Source organism: Lactuca serriola, chromosome 1 (assembly GCF_051521515.1).
Source record: "Lactuca serriola cultivar US96UC23 chromosome 1, Lser_US96UC23_V15, whole genome shotgun sequence".
In the NCBI taxonomy this organism is placed as follows: domain Eukaryota; kingdom Viridiplantae; phylum Streptophyta; class Magnoliopsida; order Asterales; family Asteraceae; genus Lactuca; species Lactuca serriola.
Genome location: NC_136408.1, coordinates 40,886,742 through 40,905,125, shown reverse-complemented (window position 1 = coordinate 40,905,125; position 18,384 = coordinate 40,886,742). Strand labels below are relative to the sequence as shown.

At 39.0% G+C, this 18,384-nt stretch overlaps 2 protein-coding genes across 2 annotated transcripts; one reads left to right on the top strand and one right to left on the bottom strand.

Moving 5' to 3' along the window:
- The first annotated feature begins 178 nt into the window (after positions 1 to 178).
- TMM (Leucine-rich repeat (LRR) family protein) lies at positions 179 to 1,683 on the top strand. The gene has a single exon (XM_079023480.1). It carries the CDS (start codon positions 207 to 209, stop codon positions 1,659 to 1,661), a length of 1,455 nt encoding a protein of 484 aa, XP_078879606.1. The 5' UTR covers positions 179 to 206; the 3' UTR covers positions 1,662 to 1,683.
- Positions 1,684 to 4,374: 2,691 nt separating this feature from the next.
- SUS2 (Pre-mRNA-processing-splicing factor) lies at positions 4,375 to 14,594 on the bottom strand. Its single transcript, XM_079023479.1, has 17 exons — positions 14,075 to 14,594; positions 13,318 to 13,441; positions 13,116 to 13,208; positions 12,152 to 13,032; positions 10,719 to 11,509; positions 10,535 to 10,620; positions 10,266 to 10,448; positions 9,073 to 10,147; positions 8,858 to 8,984; positions 8,101 to 8,764; positions 7,758 to 8,011; positions 7,047 to 7,663; positions 5,953 to 6,950; positions 5,656 to 5,853; positions 5,297 to 5,575; positions 4,963 to 5,205; positions 4,375 to 4,845 (listed from the first exon to the last, which is right to left on the bottom strand). Exons 1-17 carry the CDS (start codon positions 14,383 to 14,385, stop codon positions 4,654 to 4,656), a joined length of 7,116 nt encoding a protein of 2,371 aa, XP_078879605.1. The 5' UTR covers positions 14,386 to 14,594; the 3' UTR covers positions 4,375 to 4,653.
- Positions 14,595 to 18,384: the final 3,790 nt, after the last annotated feature.

The window sequence follows — 18,384 nt, the reverse complement described above, 5'->3', positions numbered from 1 at the left end:
AATCCTAATAAAAAAATGGAACCCCACTAGTTGCAAACATTGATAACAAAGTGTATTTCTCGTGAAGTACATTTACTGATGTACCCTGCATTTATTTCACATACCCGTTTCCTCGTGAAAACCTTTATTACTTATTATTCTTGTACTTCCAATCCTTATAAAAACCCTCACTCTCACAATAATTCTCTGAATCCATTTATAAAAAAATGTCTCTCTTTCTTTCAATCCTAACCCTAACCCTAACCCTTACTTTATTCATTCCTACATGTCTCTCGTTTACAGTCATTATGTCGGATTCAGGGGTCCCATCTGCTCTTGTAGATGCACCTCAAACAGGGTTTTCTGTGAACAACAATGGTGCTACAACCGACCGTGATGAGCAACAAGCAGTTTACGACATCATGAAAGCTACCGGAAACGATTGGGCCACTGACATCCCGGATGTCTGTAGAGGACGTTGGCATGGGATTGAGTGCATGCCAGATAAAAACAACGTTTTTCATGTTGTTTCATTATCGTTTGGAGCATTATCAGATGACACTGCTTTTCCTACTTGTGACCCGACCCGATCATATATTTCACCTTCCATCACTAAATTGCCACATATCCGGACCTTGTTTTTCTACCGGTGTTTTACCGACAAGCCGCAACCCATTCCGCCGTTTTTGGGCCTAATGGGCCCCACTTTACAGACTCTTGTTTTAAGGGAAAATGGACATGTGGGTCCAATTCCTACTCAACTTGGTAATCTAACCGGTTTAAGGGTTCTTGATCTTCACAAGAACAACATAAACGGTTCAATTCCGGTTTCTTTTAGTCGGTTCACTGGTTTAAAGTCTTTAGATTTAAGTAGTAACAAATTAACCGGTTCGATTCCGAGCTTTGCCTTTCCTGAACTCACTATACTAGACCTTAACCAAAACCATCTCACTGGTTCAATTCCGACCGAAATCGGAAACTGCGATTCCCTCATGAAAATCGATCTTAGCCGTAACCGACTCTCCGGCGTAATTCCCGATTCCATCGGCGGATTAACAAGTCTAATCTTGATGGATTTAAGTTACAATAGCCTCTCCGGCCCAATTCCGACGTCCCTAAATAACTTAGATTCCCTTCAAGCTCTCATCCTCAACGGTAACCCGATCAGTTCCATGATTCCATCCACCGCGTTCGATAAGTTTAAAAGCTTAATGATCTTAATCCTCTCGGATACAGATTCATACGGGCCAATACCTGAGTCAATAGCCCGATTACCAAACTTACGAATCCTCCACCTTGATCGGAACCGTTTAAACGGATCGATTCCAACAAGTTTCCGGAACGTGAACGGTTTGAGCGAGCTCAGGCTGAACGATAATCAATTGATGGGGCCGATTCCGTTCGACAAAGAAATCGTTTGGAGAATGAGAAGAAAATTGAAGCTTGAAAACAACTTAGGGCTTTGTTATGATGGTCGAAACGGGTTTGGATCCGACTTGGGCTCGTTATCGGAATCGGGTATTGATCATTGTGATATGCCAAGACCGGGTCCGGCTCAAATGGTGCAACACGTTGCCACGACTAATGAAGGTGAACCGGGTCTAGCGAACGGTGAAATTAGTTATAGTGTAGGTTTAGTTCAGTTATTAACAGTAGTTGTATTTTCTCTATTTTTATTATAAGTAAAAGTTATACTTTAAATCAGTTAGTAGCAGTAGATGTGATTTTCTTGTAATTAAATTTGTATATTTTTGTTTAAATTATGTTTTATGATATTTGTTAGGAATATTTTTACGTATTCTTTTTCATTAGTTAAATAGTTTTCACGTTTTGGTTACTTGCTATACAAAATATACTAAATGTTTATATACTGCTTAATCATCGCTAAAGTTTATGTAAAGTATTTTTAGCAATAGTACTAAAATTACAAATTAAATAAACTTTAACAAATTAATATATTGTTTGTTACTGTAACCGTAAGCACTAAAATGTAAAACGATGAAAGATCGAAGGTTTGTAACTGTAACAGCTGATTAAATGGAGGTCTTTTCTGTAAATACGGAACAAGGATATTAGAGCAGAGATGAATAGAAAAAGGAGTAATTGGATGGAAGTGTGAAGGGCTTGACCGAAAATGTCAGAAAGATATAAATACTCGCTTTTCATAATTTTGTATTTTTTCATCCAGAAAGATGATATGGACATAAAGTGCTAATACAAATAAGGCCAAACATGTGCCGAGATAAACAATATACATTACATATTGCAATTAATAATAGATTATCATGAAAATAATAATTAGCAGTTGTTACATTGTGTTTGTGTTTTAGCTTAATAGTCACATCTCAAACCTAACTCTATTGTTTGTTTGAAATATACAGGTGTTCTTCAACTCAACTCTATTTTTTATAATACAAATGATGTCATGGATAGTGTTACTTAAAATTTAGAGATACACTACTCATTTATAACAAAATATAGTTAAAGTTTCACTTGTTAAATCTCACTTCCTTTTGTATTATACGTCCACAAATTTAAGCAATTCACCGTTAGTAGCGAATCCAGGATTCAAACTAACATCTATCTTGAAATTAAATATAATTTTCAAACTACTAGCCCACAATAATCGTCACCCACAAACAGGATCGAAAATGTTTGATTATTAAATATAATAATTTTTCAAAAAAAAAAAAAAAAAAAAAAAAACTAGCTAGGCAAGTATATTATTAACTTTCAATTCCAAAAATTAAACATAATTTACAAATATATTATTTTATTATCATAGTTATAGATTTTTTTTGATAACTAGCCTCCTAAAACATCGGTTTATAATTTTGGTTTAACTAAAGTAAAAATAATATTACTTAGAACATTGTCGAAAAAAATGCCAATGTTGCCAACATTGCATTCAACATGTGTCCATTTGAAAATTCATGAGCTGTCCATCTAAATTTATACTATAATCTCAAAAAGAATCCAAAACTAAGGGTTATCCATGGACACATGTGCTCTCAACCTAGATTCGCCCTTGCTTTATGTATTGAATAATTTCATCATCGACACCTCCTTCCTAATTGATCCTAGACCCTATGTACTTGAAGCATTCTCTATGGAGTAAAACTTTCTCACCGGTATATACTCTGTTTTATATTATCATTTTGCCTTAGAAATTACATCATAAATAACTTGTTCATTATTGTGTTCATCTGTAACCCTTTTTTTCTTCCAATGCCGCCCTCTATGTATCCAAGTTGATATAAAACACAATCCTAGTCTCTGTCACCAAAACAATGTCGTTAGGGAAAAAACATATAATATAGCACCTCTCCCTAAATTTCAAGAGAAATCATGTCCATATTAAAGTGAAGATCAATAGGCTAAGTAGGGCAGTAAACGAACCTAATGAATACAAACGAGCACTTGTTCATTGTTATTCGTTAAGTTAACCAAACAAACGAACGAACACATACAACTAAACATAATTTCTTGTTAGCGTTCGTTTGTTTAACGAACTGCCTTGTTCTAGTCCATTCGCTTATGCTTTTAAGATGCTAAACGAACATATACAAATATAAACGACCATGAACATGAACATCCAAATCAAGAACCATATGTATATACAACGAACAAAAACCATTCGTTAAATAGATGTTGCTAGAAAATACTTAGGAAAATAAAAATACTCAAACATATATGAACATAAACAAACATAAATAAAATAACGTAGATGATCATTAACAAAAGAACAAAAAATCGAGTTTGTGTGAGCGGTTCATAAGTGGTTCGTTGAACGTTGGGTTCACTACAGTCCTAAAGCAAAGTGTCTTGATGCAATCCAAACACAACATTATATGTATAGCACTGCCCTAAAACTCACCTAGCTTCATATGTTTTCTCCAAGTTGATGAACAGAAAATGTGGATCCCCTTTTGTGGCTTTGGATGTCTTCTTTGGTTTATAAATTGATAGCATCGACTATATCTCGACCTCTGGCATCTTGGTGTTTTGAGCTTTGGTTAAAAGAGGTTTGTCAGCAACGGTACTTCTCCAGTCCTCACCAAGCACGACCAAATAAAGATAGGCTACTTTTAAAGTGAAGCTAGAAATATAGTTGCGAATTTGGATAGGCTAAATCAGCCTTTTCACAGACTGGATTGGGCTAATCATTTTACATCATCAAGTTCAGACTGCTGTGCTTGCTGACCAGCTTTCATTCGGCCCCTTTCAAGTAACACAACTAAGCAATAGACTGGATTAAAGTTCAATTCTGATTTCTAAAATGTTTTTTGTAAATGTTACTGGGTCAGCCTACATGACCATAAGATATTTCACAATTTATATTTTTAAAATTGAATGTTTTTGGATGACTGCGAAACTGTAACACAGTTCATGAGATTTACCCAAGAAAGCCAAAAAAACGGCCAACATCTAGCTGAACATTAGGATTCCAGCACAAACACTCACTCGATGAAGACAGAATTGTCAACATCCTTGAAATAATACTGGTTTGTAAGCACCATAATGTGTGGATGATACAGAACAACAAGAAACATAGAACAAAATCCTTATTTACACTATCATTGTATAATGTATAACAAGCTGACAAGACAGTAGTTGCAGCAGATTAAGACAAGTTGTAAGTAGGTAAAAGAAAGTTTTAAGGCGACATTTTACTCAAGAGAATGTATCCTCCCTGTCCCCCTCAGCAACATCACCCTCCTCCAGATTGCTAAACTCTAAGAAATGTGTCGGCCTATGATCCTCATGATAATACTCCCGTGGAGTCCCCAGCTTTATCCCATACTTCATGCTAACCGTATGTTTCACTCCCATGAAGTTGTAATTCCACGGCCCATTATCAGGTACCTATTATATAATCCACAAAGTCCAGTTAAATACATCATAAAAAAAAACCCCCCTCTTTAATGAGTGTTCAAAACTGAAACAACATAAAATGATAAGCATAATCAAAAAGTTTCTTACCATATAGAAACCGAGGAAACGGTCACTCAAAAGCATCTGAACCTTCTCATAATGAGTTGGCAGATAGCCATGCGGATTGCTTCCTGTATCTTTATTTGCACGCCCCCATTCATACCCTGTTGGTGTCAGCTTATACGCAGTCAAAGAGCATGACCCCGGAGTAAAACTGCAAGTCAATATGATCGATTTCTCTCCGTCCCATTGCTTGTTGTTCTCCAATATCCGAGCATGAAACGTAAGGTCCTGTACCACATTCATACAATTGGTAAAATGACAAAAATACCCTTATGGGATGTATAAATAGCATAAAATGAAGTAAAAGCAAGGTACAAACCTGTGGTGACAACTGAGGAAGCTCGTTTGGTTGTGTGTGCATCCATCCCAATGGTTCAAGATCGTTAAGGAAGTCATGTTCAGGGAGAGCCGATGGGAGATGAACTTGTTGATGTGTACCCCATTGTGGTGGCATGGCGATGCACCGGATTTCTTTCACTTGAGGATTATCGGGTGGGCTCACACCGTACAAGTACCCGGAGATCTGAGTTCTTAAGTCCGCTATGCATATGAATTTCTTCAAGATATTCTTCGGCATGATGTATGTATATCCAGTTTCCTGTTCAATTCAAAAGTAAGACCTCCATAATTATATTATAACATTATCCAAGAGATAGAAAAAAAAAAAAGTAAAATTACCTTTATATCCTCCGAGTTTACATAGATGTGATTCACACGGAGATAAAGGTTGGTTGCCGATATTGCCCTCACACGCCAATCTGTCTTGGAACCAAATGCCGCTTGTTCATAAGGACTTGTGGTGGTAACTATGAGTTCATCACCATGAACGTTTGTTGTCTTGGTGGTGACAGCTGTCAGTTGACTAGCTTCTTTTGCCTATCAAGGTATAAAGATCATACATTAATCAATAACTGTCTTCACAAAACAGTTACATTCAAAATATATAATAATAAATAAATAAAAGAAGGCAAGTACCTGTTTCTCTATCTCAGCAATTTGTTGTCTCTGCTGAGAAGGCGGAGTGATTTCAGCACCAAGTATAATATCACGTATCTCAGATTGTGTGAGAGCTGAAGTGTTGACATTATTCTTTTTTGCATAATCAGACAAAATTAAATCTCTTAAAGCAACTTCAACTTTCACCCATTGGTCATCAGTTAGTGAAGGCCAAATATGATGTGGCTCGGTGACGATCGTTTTATCAGGTTTCAGCAACATTTTCGCCTTCTCATTGTTGACATGTAAAGCACGCAAGATCAAAATCAGCCTTGAAAAAGCAGTGTACGACGATATACTCTTCAGCCAATCATCGTATATATTGAACAACACCATTTGAGGTTCAGACGCCTTGAGAATCAAATCACCAAACTTTTCGATTTTCAAACACGCTTGGAAAGGAAGCTGCAACTCGCTACCTTTTATGACAATGTTCGGGAAATCGAGCAAGTGGACTTCAAGTGGATCAAGCATACCCTTACGCGTGACAATGATTTGTTTTGGTTGTTCTTCTACAGGTAAAGAACGAACAAGAGCTGCAACTTCTTCTGCTGTTTTCCATTTCGCCAGCTGTCCAAGACGCTTTTGCCCTGCCCACACGCTTGTGTGAATCACCTTCAAAAACAGTTGTCCTGTTCGGGGGTTGAATATGAAAATAGCGCCATTGATTGGTTTTGTTGTGAGATTTCCCTCAAAGGTCTTGTGGATTGTTACACGGTAGACATTTGTATCGTCCACAAACCAGATGATTTGATTGCTGAAGATTTCTCCATAGTTTTGAGATGATAAATAAGGTTCTGTTGGCTCTGAAGAGTATAACTGCAATCCTTTTCTTATGCGTTCTCTTAACACATATAAAGCTGGATTCGACTTCATGATCTTGTTCATAGCCTGAGCAAGCAGTGGTTTCGACCCAGGGAACCAGTTTCCAAAAGCGGAATGTAAATTGTACGCAAGATCAAGTCCAATCATGACACCTGAAAGCATACATCAACACATTGAACAAATTCAGTATAAATACTTAGATAACAAAACAAACAATATGTTGGTATCACTGACAGCTGGCTGATTACCTGTTGGTGATGGGTAGATTGACATGTTATCAGTGGTGTAATCCATGAATTTGGCTCTGGTGTAACGCTCGATATCATGAGAATCGTAATCACCCCAACGAAGTTGCACGTCGATCCAGTACTTATTACTTGCTTTTTGGTCAAACACGTCTTTTGACTCAGCAACAAGGCTGGGCTTTGACATGGGCCAACGATGTGCAGCAAATAGGAGAATGTCAGCACATGAACTGTTCATTTTGTAACTCTTTCTTGGATGGATGGTTTCCTTCTGAACAGTCTCGATTTCCAATGCGTCTAGTTCTTGATCCAACACCTGGCAGAGATCCATCACTACACTCTCATGGACCTTCTGCCATAAATGAGCACGGAAGATTTGAATGAGGGAGATCTTGAGGGTCGGGATTTTTCCATGCATGAAGATTCCGGTCAAATCGAGTTGGACTTGGAAACCAACATAGACATTAGCTCGATTGATGGTAGGTGACCACCAAAGTGTGAACCTACGGTTGGGAATTTGGTTCAGACCAGATCTCTGTGCGTTAGTCAGCTTTTTGTACTTCATTGACTCCTCAAAACCTGAGGCTTTCTCCCAAAACAGACCCTCCCATGTAGGGAAACTGTAAAAAAAGAAAGGAAATCAGAACTCTAATACATGGTCCATTAACTATAAAAATAAAAAATAATAGATGAAAAAGGGTAAGTGGAACTTACTATGTGCCTTTGAATAAAGTATGCTCGAGAATACCCTCAACACCACCAAGGGCTTGGATAACATCAGTTCTGTAATTATTCAAGTTCCAAAGTTTACCATCGTGCCTTTGGTGGGTCCACCAAAATGGATTTTGTTTCAAGACCTGATACTGCTTAAAATCTGTCCTCACCCTCCATCCTTTGTCATAGGCTAGAGTGTGCCGATCCTTCTGGAACAAGGTGTTGATTCTTGGTATTCCACGGTCCCATGAATCCTGACATTAAAAAATATATCCAATAATTAAAACAACTTCAAATATTAATGCTTAAGATATAGGGCATAAGCAGATAATAAGTTACTTACCTCCAGATCTTCAAGTGTTAAACGTCTGTTTTGTGACTGGGCTTCTTGTCTTTTCAGAGCATATTCAGCCCACACTCGTTGTGAATCGATGAACTCACTCTCCCATGGCTGTATGTAACGATAGAGATTGGGAATCAACTGATCTTCTTCATGACTCATACCACTCCTAAAGTGTGTCACGCCGACATCTGTCTGCTGACTGTACCGGAGATCACTCTGTGGAATCAATATGTGACCCATAGACAACATACCAAGTCCTCCAATTTCCTTTGGTGTGTAGAATATCACAGGAGGGAACCTGCTAGGCATCTTTGAATTCAAACCGATCTTAATACGGGTCTGGATTTTGTTTTCACACTTGACTAAAAGATCTAGCAGCTCTTGTGTATGCACGGTTGCTTCACGGAAGTATGTCATGAGACCTATAAGAGCTGTATTCCACTTGTTGACGATTTTTGTGAATGTTGTAGACCCTGAACTCATGAGAATCTGCCTCACACGATTTTCAAACACTTTCATGTGTTCATCGTCAACTCGTAAGAACGCGACAGCTGTCCGCTCTTTCGTCTGTTCATTCTGCAAGTTCCAAACTCCATCTCTCGTGTTACTGAATGCCTCCTGAGTCATCCTTATTTTTGGCAATATCCGCACCTCAAACCCACACCTACATATAAATAAACAAATATATCATTATAAATTTAAAAAACAATTACAATATATCTTGCTCTCATTTGTAGGAAAGGATCGATCAACATACATGCTAAATAGAAGGTTTGGATTGTCCTTGCTATAAACAGAAACAAAGCTGTTCTCCCACTCGAGTGTTGTGATACTCCGAGGTAGCCGATTCTTCATGTCCCAAAAAACACTTCTTCCAAGATTCACTGATATATAGAGACAAAAATAAACCCTTTAAGTCCCAGATACAAAAGAAAAAATAGAAATAATAAAATACAAAATCAAGAAGTTTACCATCATGTTTCATTAGCCTCATCCTTGCATCTCTTGGCCAGCATTTCTTGTTATTATACCCCACCATATTCTCGTTATTAGGATCCGGATGTTCAGTAAGATAACGCTGGATAAGATCTCGAGCCTCTTCATGTGTAAACCGGAATAAAATATGCACTTTGTCAATGTAGCGAGAGTATAACCGGATCGGATGTCTTGTTTCAACTTTAGTGTCCCAGAAAGTAATGAACTCATTCGGCATTTGTGGTGGGCCCGCAATTTCACTCGCACGGGTCAACCCAAGAAGTAAAAGATCCAACACCAGACCATAATACTGTACCACAAAAGAAGCAAACTGAAGACCACGTATCAACCCGTATGAGTTTGTGTGACTCATGTCTTTATACGACAACACAACATTGTTCTTTGCAGTGACATAATCAGCAATATTGTGGTCAAGGACTAATCGTAGAAGTCTGTTGAGCATTGTCAAATCGATCTTCTCAAAGAACTTCTCAAACTTTGTTTGAAGCATCACAACACACTGTCCATCACCAGTGTCCCATACACCCTGTAAATTGTTGATCCCCTGGCACCATTTGTAAACCAAGAGTGGTGGTGGCTCTGAATCTGCGGGTTTTATCCAATTGGGGAAAAGATGACGCTTGTCACCTTCATACCACAGATATTGATCAAGGTATGCATCTGTGATCTTCTCAAGCGGCTCGATTTCATAAACTGGAATGAGATAACTGTACAGATCCATAAACTCAATGCCTACTTCTTTAAAGGCACGTTGGGTGAGGAGATGACGTTTGATTCTTGATAAAGCTTCGTGTGGATTGTCGTAGGCTTGTTCAATTAAACCAAGTTCTTCTCTTTGGAGCTGATTTAACCTTACAGCCACACTGTAGGATTCTTTAAGCCTCTCAAGAGCAAGAATGAGAAGCTTTGTGTCATGCTTGTAAGATAATGGTGGAAATGGAATGGGTGAAAACTTTCGGGATTCCAACCAATGTACTGTGGTGGTGTAAATAGCCACAGCTTCTTCTGGGGTGACATATGGACCGTCTTTTAAGTAGTTGTGCTGACGTTCCTGAGAGGGAGAGGAAAAAAAACAGAATTAACATCATATACACATGTTATACACAATATATATATATATATATATATATATATATGTGTGTGTGTGTGTAATATGTACAAACATATACCTGTTCTGCCTTGAGCCAAAGACGAGTCAATCTCCCCAAATTCTTCCTACAGACAGTCTTATCAACAGTGGCACCTCTCCTTATACGTTCACGATTGTAGTGAGCAACATTTGTCCACCAATCAGCTTTCGACTTAACATATCTAAGAATCATGTTCTCAATCGGAACAGGTAAACCAGGAACCTAACAAAAATTCAACACCAATGTTAGATGAAAACAAATGGAGACTTAGTGCACTAAAAACGTAAAAGATATCCCATAAACCATACCTTCCAGGGGATATTGGCTTTCCAACAACGCCATGCTTCACTCAAATGCTGCAAAATAGTTCTTGCCTTATTTTGCTTTATGCCCTCTGCAAGTTCAAAAAAAAAGGTAGTTTAGAAATTATGAAAGCAGCCATTATTAGGATTAATTAGTCCAGAGGTAAAAGATTAGGGTTATCTATCTCACCTGGCATGGCATCAAGAACATCATGCATCACAGCAGCACGAAGCTCAAGATCAAAATGACTCTCAACACGTTGTTTGGTAACAGTCTTAGCCACCCCTTTAGAATGACGCCCCTCAAATTGTCTAGCAAGTAAATTCCCCAACCACCTTTCTAGCAAAGGCACAATACCACGAAGAAAAAACAACCACACCCGCCACATAGGCGCCCAAAACCCACACCCGGGCCCCTTCCCAACAGGCCCAGTATTAAATCGATAATAAATCAGATGCTTCAAATCCTTACACATTCTAATCTGCCTCATGAGCCTATACTTGTAACGATACATTCCGGTCAGCTGCCCGACGTGTGAGAAAGTATATTGTAGACCATCAGCCAACTGGAAAGCATCAACATTTCCCAACCGGAATTGTATATTTGCATCAACAACAAGTTTTGTTAAACGCAAAATTTCACGGCAAAGATGGAAAGCATTTCCGAATCGTGACTTTTTACGCTCTTTTGTAGTAAGAGTCTTGACAGGCTTCAGATTGAAGTTGTAATCAAGATGAAGGTAGTTAAGATTCTTCCTATGAATCAACAGGTTGAGCATGTTGTACCCTTGTTTACAAACTTGGAGACCAGCTTCAGCCCAATCGAGTTCTGTGGTTTGGAAAAACTTGGTGGCTTGTAAAGAACGGAACAAGTGTTTCTTTTTTTGGGCTTTTGGTGGTCTATGATGCAGCTCGTTTAACACAAAACATTTCAGTAACTTCTGGTAGCTGACACGCACTTTCACCGGGTATGAAGGAGGACTGCAACAAGAAAATCCATAAAAAACGTTAGTAATCCATATGATATTAAGAGTAAAATACAAAATGATCTATTTGCTTTATATTTTACCCGTGTTTACTCCAGACTTGCAAAAATATAAAACAGTTTTAATCATTTCAGGCTTTCATATCGAGTTAGATAACTGGAACTTCCTTACTTTGGTCTTTATTTCAATGTTGCATTACCAGAGAACAAAAATTGATATAAAACCTTGATATGAGAACCAAAACTTAATATTGTTTCAACTTTGAACTAAACATTGTAAAAGTCAGAAAGCACGCCACAAGAACCATAAATTATCAATAGAATAGAAGAGAAAACTACAAAAATGCTCTGTGTTTTTAAATTTTACCGTGTTCAGTCCAAAACTTAAATCTTTTTTCAAGGTTTTATATCGATTTGGTCCCTGGGACTTTCCTATTTTAGGCCTTAATTTAAGGTTCCATATCAATTTTGGTGCCAGCAATATATTTGTGAAACCCTGAAATAAGAACCAAACTTTTGAAAAAAATCAACTTTAGACTAAATACCACAACACTCGAAAAGCACAGTGACCATTTTAGTAATTTACTTGGATATAAGTGAGATTAAAAAGATGAACATTACAAGAAAACAAAACATACCAGTGTTCCTTGTACCACTCAGACACAAGTGGAATATCTTCAGCACGCCGCATTCGACCAGATCGCATGTTAAAGGGACGAGGTGCAAACAACAAGGAGATACCAGCAGCTGTTGTGTCAGTATACAAGGGAGTACTGGTAAGCAAAGGCTCTACACCCTCTGGCAAACAGAAATCATCCTCGTCATCATCATCTTCTAGAAGTTTCTTCTCACGACGATCTTTATTGGCAGCAGTTATGGGATGTATCAAAGGATCATAATAAAAAGCAGGTAGATCAGGATCCTCTGTTTTAATATACATAACCATTGGTGTATGATATATGCATAACCTCACTTTCCTTGGCCTGTTGTTGTATAGATGAGGGAAAGCAATCCTGTACTCAGTTCTTAAAGGAGAACGGATGATGAGTTTATTGATGTCATTGAACTCATTCCAATCTTCATCACCTTTCTCCATGTCACGATACAGAGGTTCAAATTTTGGACCTCCTGGTATGCACATGTTAAGAGCTTTGGCTGTGAAAAATGACTCCATGTCAAACAAGTAGAAGTAATTCCGGTCAATTAAATCGGAAAGAAGTTGGCCTGCTAATCGATGGAGGGTTGCCATGATAGGGAGTGAAAGATGCCATTTTCGGTAACTTGGTCCATTGATAAGTTTGGTTTTCACAAGAGGTTTATGGTCATAAAACCAAGTGTACACAGCAGAATCTTCTTCCTCTTCCAATTCCAGTTGAATTGGTTCCAGTGGGTCCACATCAAGAAGATTGTCAGCATAATCCAAAGGAGGCTCTTCATCATCAAAAGGAGGGAAACGCATTCTCTTGAAATGCCTTCGATCCCTCTTCTCCCTCCGCATCATTATCCACATTGTCCCCCACTACATAAACAAATTAATTCAAAAGGTTAAATAAATGTTATCTTTTTAAGTTTCAAACATTAGATTTATGTACAATGGCATACCTGGGCCAGATATATTGGTTCAACAACCCATGGAATCTCATTCACGAATGTGATTGCACCAGTAATATGATATAGCACCTTCACATCTCGGACCTACATTTGCCAAGAAAGATTCAGAAAGAAAAGGTTAGATTATGAAGCAATCCATGAGGTAAGTGGAAAATTGTTAAGGGAACATGTAAATGAAATGGAATCATAGTACCTGTTCCCAGGGCATAGGCATGTTCTCTAGAAGCTTGTAGACTGCATGAGGAACAAACTTGAGAGCACCTAGATATACACGTTTATCATGACGATATTTTTTTGATGACATGTCACCATGATCCCTGTAAAGAACATCAAACTGAAAATTAGATGATCCTGAAAAACAAGCTGGTAAAGTAGCAGTACCAATGAACTTAGCACTAATTTAAAACTAATAGGCCAGCCAGGCATGCATTTAGCAAGTATCTGACTAACACATAGAGTGTATGCATATTTTGTTATGCAAAACCTAATGGATGTTTATATTTAGTGGGATCGTTCAGTCATTCACTCCATTCTATCTTATATGCTTTCTAAAGGTGGTAATCACAAAGCATGGTTGGGCAGAAGCAAATTACTACAAAGTATCAGATTATCATGTCTCACGAAGTATTTCAAAATAGATTGGGTAACCAGCATAAGACTACATTATAATTAACAAGCATGAAGAAAAACCATTTGCATCACTGATCCAGAGGCAACTCCATTGAACATTACTACTTAACATCAAAATATTTACTCGTAAAAACCTGTTATGATGATAAAAACAAATAATAAGACCGGAGACAGTCCAGGCAGCGTAAACCACAAAGTATGCTAAGAGCTATAACTAGCGTGTAACTAGTTCAAACAATAGCGTATATGTACTCGTGGACATCTTTATCAAGTTCAAACACACGCATATCTTACTGAAACATTAGGTCATATAAACTCACCTGATAATCTTCCTAACATGTTCCGGTGGCATGTCTTCCTTCTGAGTCTCAACGAAACCAAATTTCCGTTTATCTCCATATCGCTTCGAGTTCAACTGCATCCATTTCCTGGCTTTTTCTTCCAGCCTCGCCTCCGCTTCAGCCGGAGACGGCAAAACAGTGTAAGAAGGTTGCGCAGCAGGCGGCGGCGGTATTGAACCACCAGCACCTCCAGTCCCTGGAGGAGCTATCGGTGGTACTCCTCCGGTTCCAGGAGGAGCAATCATACCACTGTTATTCCACATCTCTTGTCCGTTGTTACTATTCCACATGATTCCTAAAACCTAACCATAAAACCCTAGTAATTGGAACGAAGTGAACCGACCTAATCTCTCGTGGGATTGTAGTTGTTGATGGGTAGAGATTGAAGACGGGAGGAGGGAAATCTGGAAAGGTGTTTCGAGAGGTTCAATGGCGGTCGCTAGGGTTTTGAATCTGACCCGGTACAGAGTGAGACCCTCAGTCGAAAAGAGAAAAATAGAAGTAAGGACAAACAACGGGCCTAAATAAAGAGGGTTAAGGCGGTTCGCACCTGTGTACGTGACCGATTCCTGTTGGACGTCTGCTTGACTGATGGGGTGCGGCTAGCCCAATCAGTGTTTCAAAAATCTACAATTAAATTTTCATTTTTGTTTAAAACATAGTAATAAATTAAAATTCATATTGAAAAGTACAAATATACTGAAATTAAAATTAAAAAATAGAACTAAAATTCAAAATAATCAAGTGTCTAATATGGCATGTGTTATTTATTTGTTGATCTAACCCATCCAAATCAATTTTGTAAAGTTTAATGTTTTAGATGTGATGTAGGCCTATTTGGTACTTAGGTAGAAGGGAAAAAAAAACTAAAATGCATTTCAAAACTTTGATATGGTTTCTAATTGTTTGTAGGATAAGCATAAGATGGAATCGTTTGTAGGATAAGCATAAGATGGAAGCTTACCGACCCAAGAATCTTGAATATTGAAATAGATGAAAAACGATACCGAGTATCGAACTGAACTAATATTACATGTACCAAGAATGGTACCGTTTTTCAGTACTACCACCGGTAACGAATCCTGAATTCCGTGATTTTAGAGTACCAAGTATCATCTCATGTATTTAAATTTGGTATTGATAACTACTCGTCCCTAATTGTTTGTTTGGTTTTTGGTTTAGGTGACCCACCAATCAACTGAATAAGTCGATATAATTACGAAAATGGGAAGTCTTTTGCTCATAATAACAATCTATATATTAAGAATCTGGTGAACGGATGAAAGACTACGTGACTCGTGTTTCTATATTTAAGTTTACTTTTTGCCATTTGAGCTCGCATGTGTCGAGGTATCTCTGATGTTATGGAATCACATATGTGATTGTGATATTGTGAGTTGTGATTACCTTGTGGTGTGATGCATGTGAAACACTCATTTTTTATTTAATTGATTTAAATTAAATACATGTCAAAAATATAGTTTAGCTATTAGAATGTGTAGTGAGTAATACCTATATTTCACACATTTAAAGTCGAACAAATTGGCACATTCCTTTTACTCGATTAGGAATCCCCAAAATAATTTGTAAAACTTTTAATAAAACTTATGTCTTCAATCATCCTCATTTGGGAGAATCTTTGTCTCATTGAAAAACTTTTAATTCTTTAGTCATTGATAAAACATAAGTCATTTCAAATAAAAACTATGAGTCGTTTTTCCATCACTTAATCAAAATCCAAATATTATTGGTGTGCTCATAAAAATATTAGATGTAATGCATTATGCTTCTAAATCTTTTGCAAATCAATCACATATGTCCAATTCTCATAAGTCATGTAGTCATAAAGTGAGAAGTGTCTTAGGTAGACATTATAGGAGAGTGTCCAAACAAAAATGTATGTATGCCAAATATTCAAAGGAACTTCAAATTCATAGCTAGGATAATATACTTACTTACAAATCCACATACAATTTAGCTAGCCTTGCATGTAGGTTGAAGGCATACGACCGAGGAATTGGAAACTGAATAGGATCAAGGGTGAGAATACCCGGTTTGAGCAGGATAGTCGGGGATTATTGGCCCGATGCGGTCGGGTTTGGGTTCCGATGTTTGGCGGGGTTAGGGAGACGGTTATGGAGGAGGCTCATAAGTCTCATTTCTCTATTCATCCGGGGCCACCAAGATGTATCGGGATTTGAGTTTGAGTTATTGGTGGTCGTGCATGAAGTGAGAAATCGTTTGGTACGTCGAGAAGTGCTTGACCCATAGGATGGTCAAGGTCGAGCATCAGAGGCCGCATGGCAAGCTGTAGCCCCTGGAGGTCCCCATGTGGAAATGGAAACAAGTCACGATGGATTTTATTACCAAGTTGCCGAGGACGGTGAAGGGGTTTGATACTATATGGGTCATCGTGGATCGATTGACCAAGAGTGCCCATTTCTTGGCCATTCGGGATAGCTCATCGGCCGATAAATTGGCCGATGTATACGTTCGCGAGATTATGCCTCACCATGGGGTTCCCGTTTCCATTTTCTCTGATCGGGATGTCAGGTTTACCTCCCGCTTCTGACAGAAGTTTCACAAGGAGTTGGGCACACGGTTGCACTTCAGCACAACATTCCATCCGCAGACTGATGGTCAGAGCGAGCGGACCATTCAGACCCTCGAGGATATGTTGAGGGCATGTGTCATTGATTTTGGTGGGAGTTGGGATTCCCACCTACCGCTTGCAGAGTTCGCCTACAACAACAGCTATCATTCCAGCATTGGTGCCCCGCCATTCGAGTTGTTGTACGGGCGGAGATGTCGCACCCCGGTTTGTTGGGGTGAGGTGGGTTACAGGGTGATGGGTCGGATGGAGGTGGTCTTGCAGATTACCGAGAAGATTTAGCAGATTAGGCAGCGGCTGCAGACCGCTCAGAGTCGGCAGAAGAATTACGTCGACCGACGTTGATCCGAGTTAGAGTTTCAAGTCGGTAACATGGTACTCCTGAATGTCTCGCCATGGAAGGGTGTGATCCGCTTCAGTAAGAGGGGAAAATTGGGTCCTCGCTATATTGGGTCGTTCAGGGTCATCGCCAGGATTGGTAAAGTGGCGTACCGGCTATAACTACCCGATGAGCTCAGCCGGATTCACAACACCTTTCACGTTTCGCAATTGCGAAAGTGCATTATGGACCCAGAGGCAATGGTGTCACTAGATGACATTCAAGTGGATGAGCGTTTGAATTATGTTGAGAGGTTGATTGTCGTCTTGGAAAAGAAAGTGAAGATCGTGCGCAACAAGGAGGTCCCGTTGGTGAAGATACAATGGGAACATCGGAGGGGATCCGAGTGGACATGGGAGCCGGAGGCTGAGATGCGAGAGCATTACCCGGAGTTGTTCGTTACAGCAGACTTCGAGAACGAAGTCTAAGTCAAGTAGGGGGGGGGGGGGAATTGTAACATCCCAACCGTCAGGTATCATTAATTTTCCATTTAGATTTCATGTTTAAGATCTACTCGACGAGTTAACGATGACTCGTCAAGTAGCAGTGGCCCAGTACACGTCAATAAATAAATGACTCGTCGAGTCGGCATGGGGGACTCGACGAGTGGGAGCTGGTAGTGGAAACCCTAAGTTTCAGGGTTTTTGCACCCTATATATTGGACCATTAGCGCCTCCCACTGTCCTCTATCACCCCCTTGAGAGCCAGAAACCCTAATTTCCGTGAGTGGGAGCTTGGAGAGTGTTTTGGAGCTTTGAGAAGTGACTTTTGTGAAGGAAACTTGTAGATGAAGAGGCTAGCATAAAGGATTTTGTGTAGATCCAGAGTCTACTTCAGTTTGGGGCACGTCTTGAAGGTAATAAGTTGTTACCTTAACCTCTTTTCTTCTAGAATCATTCATATGTGAAAACTAGGGCTTCCTTTAGTTATTCATAAAGGGGTTTTGGTATGGGAGCTAGATCTGAAGTTGAAACTTCAGATCTGAACCTCTTTTGAGTCCTAAGTCCTTAAAGTTTCCAGCTCTTGCAAGGATGAGACTCTCCTAAGGTGTAAAGTTCCATTAAAAGCTTAGATTGGTCATTTAGAGCCTTTAGGGCCTTACATGCATGTAAATTTTGCAACTTTACGTGAGAAACATGCCTTAGAAGCTTGGATCTGTAATCTGGAACCTTGGCATGGCTTAAAAAGTGTTTTCATGGATGAAGGTCTGCAAGGACTCGGCTAGTTGCATAGCCAACTCGGCGAGTCATATGAAGATGGTCATGAACTCGTCAAGTTGATGAGCAAACTCGGCGAGTC